This window comes from Podarcis raffonei, chromosome W (genome assembly GCF_027172205.1).
Source record: "Podarcis raffonei isolate rPodRaf1 chromosome W, rPodRaf1.pri, whole genome shotgun sequence".
Lineage (NCBI taxonomy): Eukaryota > Metazoa > Chordata > Lepidosauria > Squamata > Lacertidae > Podarcis > Podarcis raffonei.
This window is the reverse complement of record NC_070620.1, coordinates 16,122,495-16,137,078: the sequence shown is the minus strand read 5'-3', so window position 1 is coordinate 16,137,078 and position 14,584 is coordinate 16,122,495. Positions and strand designations below refer to the sequence as shown.

The following is a 14,584-nucleotide window of genomic DNA, read 5'->3' as shown; positions in this document are numbered from 1 at the left end:
CCTCATCTTTAACCCCCATCCAGAAAAAAAACACTCGCTATGTTGAAGTGCTTTTTGGACAAAGGACAGAGAATAGTAATCCTGAAAGAGATTCCCACCAGACTGTTAAATAAGAGGTAGAATTATAAACATTTGACAGAAGCATTAAAAATGAATGCAATCCCATATAGGTGGTAATTTCCAGAAGGACTGATTTTCACTTATAAAGTAAAACAGTATAGAATTACAGAATTTGTTAAGGCAGAAGAATTCTTGAGAAGATATAGGAAGGCCTTGGGAGAGGCAGAAGATGAACAAGAATGGGAATAGGCAGGAAATAGAAATAAGAAATGAATTAAAACTTCTAATGAAATGTAAATGGTTTAAATGTGAAGTCAAAAATAAATAAAATTGCAAACTACTTATTAAAGCAGAAGTTAGATGTAATATGTTTACAACAAACACATATCAAAAAGAAATGTCAGAGAAGTAGACGCTCTGACAAGTGGAGAAGACGCAGACAAGACAGAAGAAGGAGGGGAATTACTAAGAGAGTGGGGAGAAGCAGTTAGCAACAGGAATTTGACCTTTAGACACAGAAAGACAGGGAGACGCAGAGCACAAACAATCCACTGGCAAGCTCTGAGGATGACACAGAAGGAGAATTAGGAAGGGTAGAATCACCCCAAACTCGTAGGCTCACGAGAATGGCTGAGAAGTGCGGGACTGGGAAAAAGCGGAAGTGGGGGTTTTCGTGTTGAGGGAAAGGAAAGAGGAGGAGTTTAGTCCCAGCAACTCAATCATCCAGTGAGGGCTGAAATAGCTAAGCTCCAACCAGGCTTGTTTATGGACTAATGAATCTGAAGTAATTTACTGTCGAGTCATGTCGTGTGTGGGAGAAACACTGAGTCTAAAAAGGAAGATAAAGATAAAGGGACCCCTGACCATAAGGTCCAGTCATGGCCGACTCTGGGGTTGCGGCGCTCATCTCGCTTTATTGGCCGAGGGAGCCAGCGTATAGCTTCCGGGTCATGTGGCTAGTATGTCTAAGCTGCTTCTGGCGAACCAGAGCAGCGCATGGAAACGCCGTTTACCTTCCCGCTGGAGCGGTACCTATTTATCTACTTGCACTTCGATGTGCTTTCAAACTGCTAGGTTGGCAGGAGCAGGGACCAAGCAACGGGAGCTCACCCCGTCGCGAGGATCTGAACCGCCAACCTTCTGATCGGCAAGTGCTAGGCTCTGTGGTTTAACCCACAGTGCCACCCGCGTCCCTTCCAAAAAGGAAGATAGAAGACTACTAATAAATAAAGCATTAGAAAATAAGTTCATTGCCTTGGAAAATGTTAAAAAGCAAGGGGTGGTGATATACGTCAATCCCAAATTGGAACCCAAATTTATAACGAAGGATGGCGAAGGAACAATATTGGTGTTAGAGATAACAGTGGATGGGGAGAAAATCCTCTTAGTGGGAATTTATGCACCAAATGAAAGCAAACTGGACTTCTATTTAAAAAAATAGAAGAGAAACTGTTTAAGGTATACAATGGCAAACTAATCATAATGGGAGACATCAATGGGATGATTTCACCAGAACAAGATAAAACGGGCAAGCAAGGCCTAACTAAAGAGGGGAAATTGCTAAAGATCTTCTTTGAAATGATCCAATTAATGGACTTAATAGATGGGTGGAGATATAAGAACCCTACAAAGCATGATGTTACAGATTAAAAAGGTAAAGGTACCCCTGCCCGTACGGGCTAGTCATGTCCGACTCTAGGGTTGTGCGCCCATCTCACTTAAGAAGCCGGGGGCCAGCGCTGTCCGGAGACACTTCCGGGTCACGTGGCCAGCGTGACGAAGCTGCTCTGGCGAGCCAGCACCAGCGCAGCACACGGAAACGCCGTTTACCTTCCCGCTATAAAGCGGTACCTATTTATCTACTTGCACTTAAGGGTGCTTTCGAACTGCTAGGTGGGCAGGAGCTGGGACCGAAAGATGGGAGCTCACCCTGCCGCGGGGATTCGAACCGCCGACCATACGATTGGCAAGCCCTAGGCACTGTGGTTTTACCCACAGCGCCACCCGTGTCCCTGCGATGTTACAGATTATTCTCATCCAAAAAAGGTCCATACAGGAAAAGATATTATTTGGCTGTCTAAAGAACTTATAATTAGAATTAAAAAATACAGAAAATCTTCCAAGAACCCTATCTGACCATAATCCAATTAAAATGACATTAAAAGGTGAAGGGGAGACACTGTATAGGTGGAAATTAAATGAGAACCTTCTAAGGAAGGAAGAAGTAATTCGGAAAGAATCTGAAATACTAAAAGAGTATTTTGAGCTCAATTTAAATAATGAAATTAACAAAGGAACAGTATAGAACACTAGTAAAGCGGTAGTAAGGGGGTTCTTTATCCAACAGAATGTATATTATAGGAAGAAAAGAGAGGAAGAGAAACAAAAATAAATGAAAGAAATGTTAACTCAAGAAAAGAAATTGATGGACAAACCAGGAAATATCACTATTACTTGGCAACTGAAAGTCATCCAGGCACAATTTGCCATGATAATGAGAAATGAAGTTGAGCAAAATATTGAAGTGCTGAAACATAAGCAATTTGAATCGGCAAACAGACCTGGGAAACTCCTAGCATGGCAACCCAAAAGGGGGAGGAAACCAAACACTATAAATAAGATTACAATAGAAGATAGAATAATATTTAATCCAAAGGACATAAGAAATGAATTCCAAAAATATTACATCAAACTGTATAGAAAGGTAGAAGAAAACAAGGAGGCAATATATAGGTATCTCAATAAATGTAATCTCCCAAGCAAATAAGAGTATCTAATGAACCAATTCCAATGGCAGACATAGACATCACAATTAAACAAGCGAAAATAGGCAAATCACCTGGTCCGATGGTCTTACACCTATGTATTACAAAACATTTCAAGAAGCTATTATATCCCCATTGAAGGATGTGATGAATGGAATTCTACAAGGGGAAGAAGGCATACACCACCAGAAAAACTTTAGGCCAATCTCCCTATTAAATAATTATTATAAACTCTGTGCAGCAATCTTGGCTAAAAGGCTAAGAGAAATATTGAAGACATTCATCCATGAAGACCAAACAGGCTTTTTACCTGCCAGACAAATAAGGAATAATGTAAGAAATGCAATAAAAATAATTAAATTTATGGGGAAAAGAAATGATAAAGAAGCCGACTTCCGGGTTAGCGCCATCGCCTAATGGCGGATTCCCTCCGAGCTCCGGAGGGAATCGGCTTAGTAGGGGTCAGGTCCTGCCGCGGCGGCGACGCGGGGACCCTCAGAAACCACAGGCGCTGAAGCCTGTGGACCTGGTGACTCGGCGGGCACCATTTGCGCCCCCCCGACCCGCGAAGGAGCCTTTGTAAAGGCTCTGGAACGGGGGACGGAGAGCGGTGCGGTGCTGTGAGTCGACTGCTTCCCCTACTGAGTGAAGCCGCATGCCATGGACGGAGAGCGCTGACTTCTTTCTCTGAACATTTGGACTAAAAGTAACAACCCGTGAGTAATACGGAAGTTGGACTTAAAAAGAGAAATTTTTTTGGGGAATTAGGTACGACCGGGTAAGGTGCAAAGAGGAAGTCCGCCTACCCGCCTTGTAAACATCTTAAAGCAAGGATTTTATAACTAAGGTTGAGAGAACACCTTTCTCTTTTGTGGATAAAAGCAATTAACTCCACGTTTTGGCAATATAAGTGATTGTGCTGGAGGATAAGAGCTAATATTGAGAGCGGAATTGTCACCCCTCCCCCAGGACCCGGGAGCGATCGGTGAGAGAGCCTGCGGAAGAGACATAGAAGACTTTGACAGCTGTCAAAGTAGCTGTCAAAGTTGGGAAAAAAGGAGAACTTTGTTTCTGTTGTCTTTGCTGGTTATATTTGTTACAATTTGGTAACAAATTGTTAAAAATAAAGAAGAAAAGGCTAACTTGACTTTTGGGTTGGAACTGGAAGATACTAAGAAACCAGAATCCCTCTAGAGGGGGTTCAGGACATTACAAAAATGGCTGTAAGTGGAAAAACACTGGCTGAACTGGAGAGGACTTTTTTTCTCTTGGGAAAGCTGCAGGAACAGAGTCATGTTTTGGCTACAAATGTTACAATATTGAATGGAACAGTGAATAAAGTTACTGAGCCTGGGAGGGACTTGACTCAAGTCTTTGCAGCTGAACAAAAAAAAAGTTTTGTAGTTGAACTAAAAATTTCTGCAGCTGAAGAAGAAAAGAAATCTGAGAAATTTGAGAATGTGATGAAAGAGAAACATGATGATTTGAAGGAAAAGGAAGGAGGAGCTATAATGCCACAGATGATTGAGGAGAGCCAGAGGCCGGTTAAGATGGATACAAAGGAAAATAAGATCAGGATGATGAAAATCTGGTTTGAACTGAAGAATGGAGAATGGAGAGATCTCCTTATGTGGAGATCTGAAGACCTATGGAATACAAACCTGGCTAAAGTGGAAACTGGAGCTTTTGGGACATTTGGACTTAAGAGAAGCAAGAAACAAGATTTTGGCTCCACTTTTAAATATGGAGGCCTGGCTGGAAGAAACATGGACCTTATTGGGACAGAGCTTCTTCGAGATTTGGTGTTCAACATAAAGGACTATCAAAAAAACTGGCAGAGAGGAATTGAGAGAGAATTAAGAGCCTCGGACGTGAGGTCGCCAGGCTGACAGCAGATGGACTGATGGACTTTTGTTGGGGTTCGAAACCGGGAAAGGGGGGGGTGGGGCTTTGGGAATCCAAAGGGTGTACAATTATATTCTGTTTCATTTAATTTTGTTTTGCCACTAACATAAAAATGGGGAATTCGTGGAAGGGAATTGGGGTCGACCTTAGAAAAAGATTTTTAAGAATAAGTACTGATGTATAAAGATTGAGGTTTATAAGTTAAAATTGGTTAACTAAAATGAATTAAAGAAAATAAGGTAAAGTTTGGGGACAAGAACTTGCTGAGCTAAAAATTGGAACTGGAATACAAGAAGGGAGGTGTGGGGAAGTCAAGGAAATTGGTTATTGATAGTAAGAAATGTAAATTTTATGTGTTTTTAATTGTTTTTTCTTTTTTCTTTATTTTTTGAAAATTTCAATAAATATTTATATATATATATATATATATATATATATATATATATATATATATATATAAAAAAGGAATGATAAAGAAGCCACACTGCTCTTCCAAGGTGTGGAAAAGGCATTTCATAACATCTCCTGGATGTTTAGAAAAATGATACTAGAAATTATGGAATTTAGGGGAAATTTTGTAAATGGAATTAAAGCAATCTATCAAAAACAAGGGGCAAACATAAACATCAATGGCGGTGTAACAGGAGAATGTAGTATACAAAAAGGTACAAGGCAGGGATGCCCGTTATCACCGCTGCTATTCATTTTAGTCCTAGAAGTTCTTGCTAGAAGAATTAGAGAAAATAATGAAATTATAGGGATTTGAGTGGGCCAAAGGAACTATAAACTAAAAGCATTTGCGGACGATGTAGTTTTGACATTAGAAAACCCTCTGAAAAGCATCCCGAAGACAACTGAAATTATAACACTGTTTGGAAACCTTGCTGGATTCTATATTAATAAAGAAAAAACAATGGTGATCATCAAAAACATGGAAAAGAAGGCAAAAGAGAATTGGGGGGGGGACACATCAGGAATCGAAGAGAAGAAAGTAAAATATCTACGAGTCTGGCTTGCATCTAACAATTTAAGCCTTATTCAAGATAACTCTAAAAGAATATGGACAGAAATAAGGAAGAATATGAAAAAATGGAACCACATGAATTTATCTAAGATGGGAAGAATATTGGCAATTAAGATGAACATATTACCAAAAATGATTTTTTTATTTCAATCATTGCCGGTGATCAGTAACACTCATTGTTTTAAACAATGGAAAAAGGACTTAACAAACTTTATATGGTAAGGCACAAAGCCAAGGATTAAATACAAACCTAGACAACATCTTAAAAAGCAGAGACATTACCTTGCCGACAAAGGTCCGTATAGTTAAAGCTATGGTTTTCCCAGTAGTGATGTATGGAAGTGAGAGCTGGACCATAAAGAAGGCTGATCGCTGAATAATTGATGCTTTTGAATTCTGGTTCTGGAGAAGACTCTTGAGAGTCCCATGGACTGCAAGAAGATCAAACCTATCAAGTCTTAAGGAAATCAGCCCTGAGTGCTCACTGGAAGTACAGATCCTGAAGCTGAGGCTCCAATACTTTGGCCACCTCATAAGAAGAGAAGACTCCCTGGAAAAGAGCCTGATGCTGGGAAAGATTGAGGGCACAAGGAGAAGGGGACGACAGAGGATGAGATGGTTGGACTCCCATGTTGGTTGTTCTCGAAGTTACCAACATGAGTTTGACCAAACTGTGGGAGGCAGTGGAAGACAGGAGTGCCTGGCGCGCTCTGGTCCATGGGGTCACGAAGAGTCGGACACGACTAAACAAAATACAAAATACTAATAGATGAGCGGAATAGAGGGGGTTTCTCACTTCCTGATTTGTGATTGTACTATGAGGCTGCATGGTTAGTGTGGATGAAGGAGTGGGTGGAATTAAAGGACACAGGAACTCTGGAACTGGAGCAATTTAACCTAAGGTTTGGATGCCACAATTATTTGTATTATGAGAAGACAAAAGAAAATAAGGGTTTTTTAACTGTGTGATCAGGAGGAGTGTGTATAATGCTTGGGCAAAACACAGAGAAATGTTAGAAAGGAAGATCTTACATTGGATATCTCCAACGGAGGCGGTTGCAGTAAAAAAAAAAAGTTGAACATGGAGGTAAACTGGGGAACATATAAAGACTTTAAAAAAGAGAAGCGATGGGACTAGTCACAGACTGGTTCCAATACTTCCAAAGAAACGAGATCTGTAAAAGAGATAAAGAAAAAGGATTTGTAGAAAGTGGATCGGAATTTGATAAAATTAATATTGGGGAAATAACAAAAAATAAATAAAAATGAAAGTATACAGTTGTACTTTGACTGCCGAATACCTTGGGAGTCAAACATTCTGGCTCCCAAACGATCGAAAACCGAAAGTGAGTGTTCTGATTTTCTAATGTTCTTTTGGAAGCCGAACATCCGATGGGGCTTCTGCAGCCAATCAGAAGCCACACTTTGGTTTCTGAACGTTTTGGAAGTCGAATGGACTTCCGGAATGGATTCTGTTTGACTTCCGAGGTACGACTGTATAGAACTCTACTTGAATGGGAAACAGAAGATGAATTTGTGAAAGAGGCAAGGATACACTGGGCACCAGATATCGGATATAACATTGAACTTTCAGCATGGGAAAAAATATGGAACAGAACGATAAAATTTTCAGCCTGCTATGCAGAGAACATCTTTAAGATGGTGTATTGATGATATCTGATGCCAATAAGAGAGGATCCAATGTATGTTGGAAAAGTTTAGAAAAAGAGGGTTCTCTATATCATATGTGGTGGCAATGTAAGTATGCAACAAAAATTGGGAAATGATAGGAACTCAAAAAGATGTTTAAATTCACCTTCCCTAAAAGACCAGAAGCCTTCTTGCTGGCAATAATTGGGGAAGATATGCCTAAGGAATTATGGAACCTATTTCTATATGCAACCTCGGCCACAAGGATAACTTATGCAAAAAATTGGAAAGAAATGATTGTTCTGACAAAGGAACAATGGTTGCAGAAGTTAATAAAATTTCTCAAGTTAGCAGACTTGACGGCCAAAATAAGAAATTATGAGGAAAAGAAAACAAGAGGCGAGTGGGAGCGGCATCGAGTTTAATTGGGAAGTAGGATAAGTGTATGAGCAACGGTAGACAAGACAAAGGAAAATAAGAGGGAAACGACAAGAGGAGAAAAGAAAAAATGTAAGGAGTTGTAGCAAACCAAGGATACCAATGGAAGATAAGTTGGGAAGTCTATGTAAGAATAAGGTAAGAGTTGTATAGATGTAATGTGTAAATTCAAAAATGAATAAACAAACAAACAAAAAAGGAAAGTCCTCTCTCACAGGTAGATCTTAATCCTGGGCCCAAGAGTAAGCTAGGCATCTTGAAGAGGTTTGACTTCTTCTAAAACCAGTTTGAGAAAAATATGATAATCATTCAGCATTCAGTTAAGAGTTAAAGGAAAAAAACAGAACAATTTAACCACGGAATTTGAATTCACTTATAAACTCTGAAAAACCACTTTAAAGCTTTGCTTTAAAGCCAGCTTTTCCACTTTCCCAAAAGGCAACATAGTATGATGCCCTTTCCTCACCTTTAAATAGTTGAGGTGATAATCCAAAAGAACTGTGGCATTCATTATGCTGTCCTTGGTTCCCACGAAGACAAAAGGAACCTTGCCCTAGAAATAAAGTTTTGAATCAGAGGTCTTCAGGTGATGCAACTAATGCCACTACATAATGTGTAACTTGATTCCATGCAAATTGCAATTTCATTAGTAAAACAATTCAGAGTAACAATACTAGGAGGGCTTTTTTTTCAGCAGGAAAAACCTCTTTCGGACGGAACTCACCAGAATTGAGCACCGGCACCTCTTGGGTGCGTTCCAGCACCCCTGTAGTATTGTGGTGCCATTCCCCGGCACTGAGCTTGGGGCTGCGCAACAGAGAAGGCCAGCGCCGTAAGATGACAGTTTGGGGTTTTTTTGCCATGGCAGTGGGGCAAGTGGGCGAAGGTCCTCCCCTAAAGAAAGGTCAACAAGTTCTGGCGCCTCTTTTTCTGGAAAAAAGCCCTGATTACTAGTAAGCACTATGAATAATCAAACTTTCCAGATGGCAGCCAAGACCTATGTATGTTATAATATTAAGTAGTATAAAATATTACAAGCAAATAAGAAAGTAACACTATCCAAGTGGTTTACATAGAAACTAAGAGTTTTTTCCAACTAAGTTCCGCCCAGAGCAGATCCACTGAAATTAACGGACCATTAATTCACTTGGACCAAGATTCACTTGGAGTATTCAATACAATTATATAAAAATACAACATTTATTCAATAAAATTTCCAGATAAAAACAGCTGAATACATTCTTATTTAGACAAGCCTATCCAGATGTTTAGAAAGTTTGTATGAGTTTTAATTTGTTTTAGTCTACTCTGTTGTGGTTTTAACGTTATCTATGTTTTAAATTATGGTTGTAAATATTTTAGTGATAATTTTTGTAAACCACTTTGAGCTTTTTTCTACAATCAAGTGGTATATAAATTTTATGGATTAAATAAAACAAAATATATCACAAATAAATCCAAGCAGTGTACAAAAGAAAAAATATTAAGACTCAGAGTTGAGGAAGGTGTGGGTCAACGAAGTTTTAAAAAGTTGATTAAAGGTCAGTACTGTCTCTACCGCATGAATTGCCTAGGGAGGGGATTCCAGAAGGTGGGTGCTATCACCGAAAAGGACCACTTCCACATTGTCAGCAAGAATCAATTTGTTGGTTGTGAACTGACCAGTGGGGTCTCTTCAAAAGATCTTAAAATTGAGCTTGATTTGTACCATGGAAGGTGGTCTGCTAGATATCCTAGTCCCAGGTTGTTTACTGCTTTCAATGTCAACAAAAAAAAATTTCGCTCACAAGCTAACAAGCAACAGCTGCTGATCTCAACACTGCTTTAATGCCTATAAAGCTAGGTGTCCCACGAACCCCTTTGCAGCTGCAGTTTCTGAATTAGGCAGAAAAGTACCCCACATGAGGCACATTCAATGAGTCAAATCATGTTATCATTCTACAGACCATCATAGACCAAGAGCTAGACCAGATTTATTTACCCTAGAAATGCCAAAAGCGCTGCGGTGGTGTTGTTTTTTGGAAAGCCTACTACCTATACAAACAAAATATGGCAGTCTTAGTAAATATCAGTGGTGGGGGTATGAAATATGATGTCATCAATATGGCCGCCATGTCATTTTCACTTCGAGGCATTGAAACAGCTGTAACTTATCAATGGTCTGTCGCAGAGGCTTTATTTTTTAAAAAAATCAAGTTAATCTAATAATAACAAAAGCTTGTTATGTCAATATTTTACATAACATCTAAGCTTTCTGTTTTTTTAGTTTCGAACTCCAGAAATGAGTATTTTACCCCACACGTCACTCAGTGTAACTAAAAAATGAGCATAAAGCAGATGAGTAAAATGTATTTATTTACTGAAACACTTAGACTATTATATTTGACTATTATAATTCACAGACTATAATGATTAATGAATCTGAAATCAAATAATGAATATTTTAATGAGTATTATAAATGAATTTTTCACAATCTGCAAAATAATTGTGTGTGTGTGTGTGTATAAATTTTATTTTTCTCATAACAAAATCCAATATCAATAACACTCATTTTCCAGTGCCCCCCCCATTGACTTCCCTCAACTTCCATTTCTGGTTTGTTACATAAAATGTTACATTCAGCTGTTTATATATAATATTATTTTGTCAATATGTTAAGTCTTCTTGTTCTTTGTAATTAAAGTTGTATACGTTAATTTAAATCCTGCCATTGAGTCCATTTTTGTTGTTGTTTCTGTAAGTATGTTGTAAAAGGTTCCCATTCTTTTCCAAAGTCACTCTTGTCCTTTTCTTGCAATTTGTCCGTTTACTTTGCTAACTCTGTGTAGTTCATCCATTTTTCTTGTCATTGTTCTTTTGATGATCTTTCTCCAGTCTTCCAATTTTGCGCTATTAAAATTCTTGCTGCTGTTGTAGCATACATGAATAATGTCTGTTTCTCTTTCGGAATATCTTTTCCTAGAATGCCTAGCAAAAAAGGTTTTGTTTTTTTAAACAAACGTTACTTTAAACATTATTTTCAATTATAAAGCATTTCCCAAAATTTCTTTATAATCTTACAATCCCACCACATATGATAAAATGTACCTTCCCCTTCTTTACATCTCCAACAGTTCTTTTGTTCTGTTTTATACATTTTTGTCATTTTTTTTGATGTGACATACCACCTGTACATCATCTTCATATAGTTCTCTTTAAGCAATATACAAACCATAAATTTAAAATTCATTTTCCAAAGCCTTATCCAATCTTCAAATTGTATGTTATGACCTACAGTGGTACCTCGGGTTAAGTACTTAATTCGTTCCAGAGGTCTGTTCTTAACCTGAAGCACCACTTTAGCTAATGGGGCCTCCCACTGCTGCCGCGCTGCAGGAGCACAATTTCTGTTCTTATCCTGAAGCAAAGTTCTTAACCTGAAGCACTGTTTCTGGGTTAGCGGAGTGTGTAACCTGAAGCGTATGTAACCTGAAGCGTATGTAACCCGAGGTACCACTGTATATCCTGTGCCCACTTAATCATTACCGATTTAACCTCCTCATCTTTAGTTTCCCATTCCAAAAGTATACTATACGTCTTCTTCAGTAATTTAGTATTATCATCTATAATATCCCTTTGGATTTAATTTAATTTAAATTAAAATTGTTTGAACAAATTAAGGATAATGTGAATTGGCTTCAATATTATTTAAGATTGATAAGAGATTATTTAAGATTGAATTATTTAAGATTGATAAGAGAAATGGTTTTGCAACAGAAAAAACCAAATTGGAAACGGAGTTGTTAGACACTAGTGTTAAGAATATGTCTAAAATGTATAATTTCTTATTGGAGTGGCACATAAAAGATGAACAAGTTAAATCGGTTATGATTGATTGGGCACAAGATGTGGGACACAATATAATGATGGAAGATTGGGAGAGGCTTTGGAAGAAAGGGGTTAAGTTTACTGCATGTACGATGTTAAAGGAAAATATTATGAAAATGATGTATAGGTGGTACTTGACCCCGGTTAAATTAGCTAAGATTTATCAAAACTGTGATAATTTACGCTGGAAATGTAAAGCAAAAGAAGGTACTTTTTATCACATGTGGTGGACCTGTCCCAAGGTAAAAGACTTCTGGGAAAAGATTTATAATGAAATATACATTTGTAAAGAAACCAGAGGCCTTTCTCCTTGGAATATTAGGTTCTGAACTGCCCAAGAAAGATGTAAAGGTATTTTTGTATGCCAAAGCTGCTGCACAAATTTTAATAGCCAAAAAATGGAAAACACAAGAACTACCAACTGTGGAAGAATGGCAGATGAAGATGGAAGAAATTTAAAGATTATTTGAGCAAATATTGTAATATTAAAGATTAGTAGTTTCTGTATCAATAGATTCTGATAACTCTTTTCTAATTCTTTGAGATTTTTAACTAACAATTTAGTTTTACTTTTATTTAATTTAAAACATGCCACCTGTCCAAACTTTTGGATTTTTTCTATTACTCTAGGGAAAGAATTCTTTGGATCTTCAACCATAACAACCAAATCGTCCGCGAAGGCTTTCAATTTATGTTCACTTTTCTTTATTCTTATTCCTACTACTTCTTTGTCTGCTTAGATATTCCTTGCCAAGACCTCCAAGACCACAATGAACAAAAGCGGTGATAACGGACATTTGCCTAGTTCCTTTCTGTATTTTACATTGGTTTGTTATCACCTGATTAATAGTTAATTTTGCATTCTGTTCTGAATATATGGCTTGTATTCCCTTATTAAATTTTGCTCCAAATTCCATTTCTTCAAGAACTCTTTTCATGAAGTCCCAATAAACATTATCAAATGCTTTTTCTGCATCTATAAACATCAGAGCTGCTTGCTTTTCATTTCATACTTCCAAGTATTCAATTATGTTAAAAACATTTCTAATATTATCTTTTATTTGTCTACCTGGAAGAAATCCTGCTTGATCTTGATGTATATATTCTTCCCAAGTTTTTTTTAGCAAGAATATATGCAAACAGTTTGTAATCATTATTTAATAATGAGATAGGCCTATAATTTTTTACTAATGTTATATCTGAATCTTGTTTTGGTATTAATGTTATATAGGCTTCTTTCCATGTTTCCAGGACTTCCCCTGTTTTTAAAAACTCATTCATTATATCCTTTAGGGGAATCACAAGCTGTTCATTTATTTTTTTATAATATTTTGCTGATATTCCATCTGGTCCTGGAGATTTACCTGTCTTTGCTTGATTTATTGCTTCAAATATTTTCTGCAATGTAATTTCGGCATTTAATATTAGCATTTCTACTTTTATTTTTGGGAGATTACTACTTTTTATATATTCTTCCATCAGGGTCTTTTCAGTTCCTTTTTTGTAAAGGTCTATAAAATACTTAGTAAAGGCTTCCCTTATTTCCCTTGGTTTATCAGTGATCTTGCCATTATGTTTTATCTTATTTATGTAGTTTTTTGGCTCGCTTTTCCTCATTTGCCATGCCAATAATTTCCCTGGCTTGTTGGCATGTTCAAAATACTTTGGTTTCATCCTTTTAATTCTTTCAATTTATTTCGTCATTGATCACCATTGAATATTGAATTCGTAACCATTTAAGTGCCTGTTTAATTATCTCATTAGGTTTTTTTTAATTCTTTTTCTTTCCCTAATATTTCATCTAAAATTTCTTTCTTTTTCTTTTCTCTTGCCTTCTTCTTGATTGAATTTTGTTGGATAAACACTCCCCTCATAACTGCTTTGCTCGCGTCCCACACTGTTTGCAGCCTGGTTCCATTATTAAGATTTAGTTCAAAATAATCTCCCAGGACATTTTTTGCTTTTTCTAACAGAATATTATCATCTAGTAATTCTTCATTCAATCTCCATCTAAAAGTGGATTGATTTTCTTTCTGGATTTCCATTATTATAGGATTATGATCCGACAATGTTCTGGGATCTTTTTTTTAAAAAAATCATTTTTATTGATTTTCCAATAAAAACAGCCAATCAACATATCCGAATCATAATCCAATTAAAAATAATAAACTAAAATTTAAAAAACAGCCAATTATAGTCCAAATTGTAATTATTAATTTTTCCAGGCTCCCCATAGTCTGGACCTCTGAAGCATATCTCCAAATCTTCGTTCCTGCCTCTTCTCATTGTTTTCATATTTTCTGCCTTCTGATCTTAACGCTTTAAAGTTCTCTGTCCCTGGCTCTAAGATTCTCAGTCATGTCAGAAATCATATATCCTTTTGTCCGTCGAATATAGCTTTATTTGTGTATATATATTTTTTCAACTGTCTATTTTCCAGCGCAGCTTTCCTTGACTCCATTCCAATTTTCCAATCCGGGCTGTTGTCCAAGTCTATTGTCTGAAGTTTAATGATGAAGCAACTCCCAAGTTGTTAAATAATTCCAATCCGGGCTGTTGTCCAAGCTTTTCGTTTGAGATTTAATAACATAGTTGCGTCCACACTGTTATTACTGTAAATTGTTGAGCATACTGTTTGCAATAATGCAATGTAAATGAGCTGTATTCCACAGATATAAGTCATTTGGTGATCAATCAGCCTCTCGGAGACGACACAATCCCCCTCTCCGGGCCCTAGAGGGGGGGGCTGCTAGACATCCATCAGCCTTCTCTCTCGCTCATAATGAAAAACTTCTGCAAACAGCTGCACTATACAGTATGTTATCTCCAGGCATTACAAAGTCAGCCAGCAAATATTTCCTGCTTCTCTCGAAA

The 14,584-nt window shown here is 37.4% G+C and overlaps 1 protein-coding gene across 4 annotated transcripts in view; it reads right to left on the bottom strand.

The window, feature by feature from the left end:
* LOC128406026 (fragile X messenger ribonucleoprotein 1-like) overlaps nt 1-14,584 on the bottom strand; it is a 169,876-nt gene that overhangs the window by 31,608 nt on the left and 123,684 nt on the right. For 3 of the 4 annotated variants that reach the window (XM_053373080.1, XM_053373081.1, XM_053373084.1), the window contains one exon: nt 8,309-8,395. The exons of the other annotated variant lie outside the window; for it this stretch is intronic. In XM_053373080.1, coding sequence (XP_053229055.1) covers nt 8,309-8,395 — 87 coding nt within the window. The remainder of the gene's footprint in view (nt 1-8,308; nt 8,396-14,584) is intronic. 4 annotated transcript variants of the gene reach the window in all.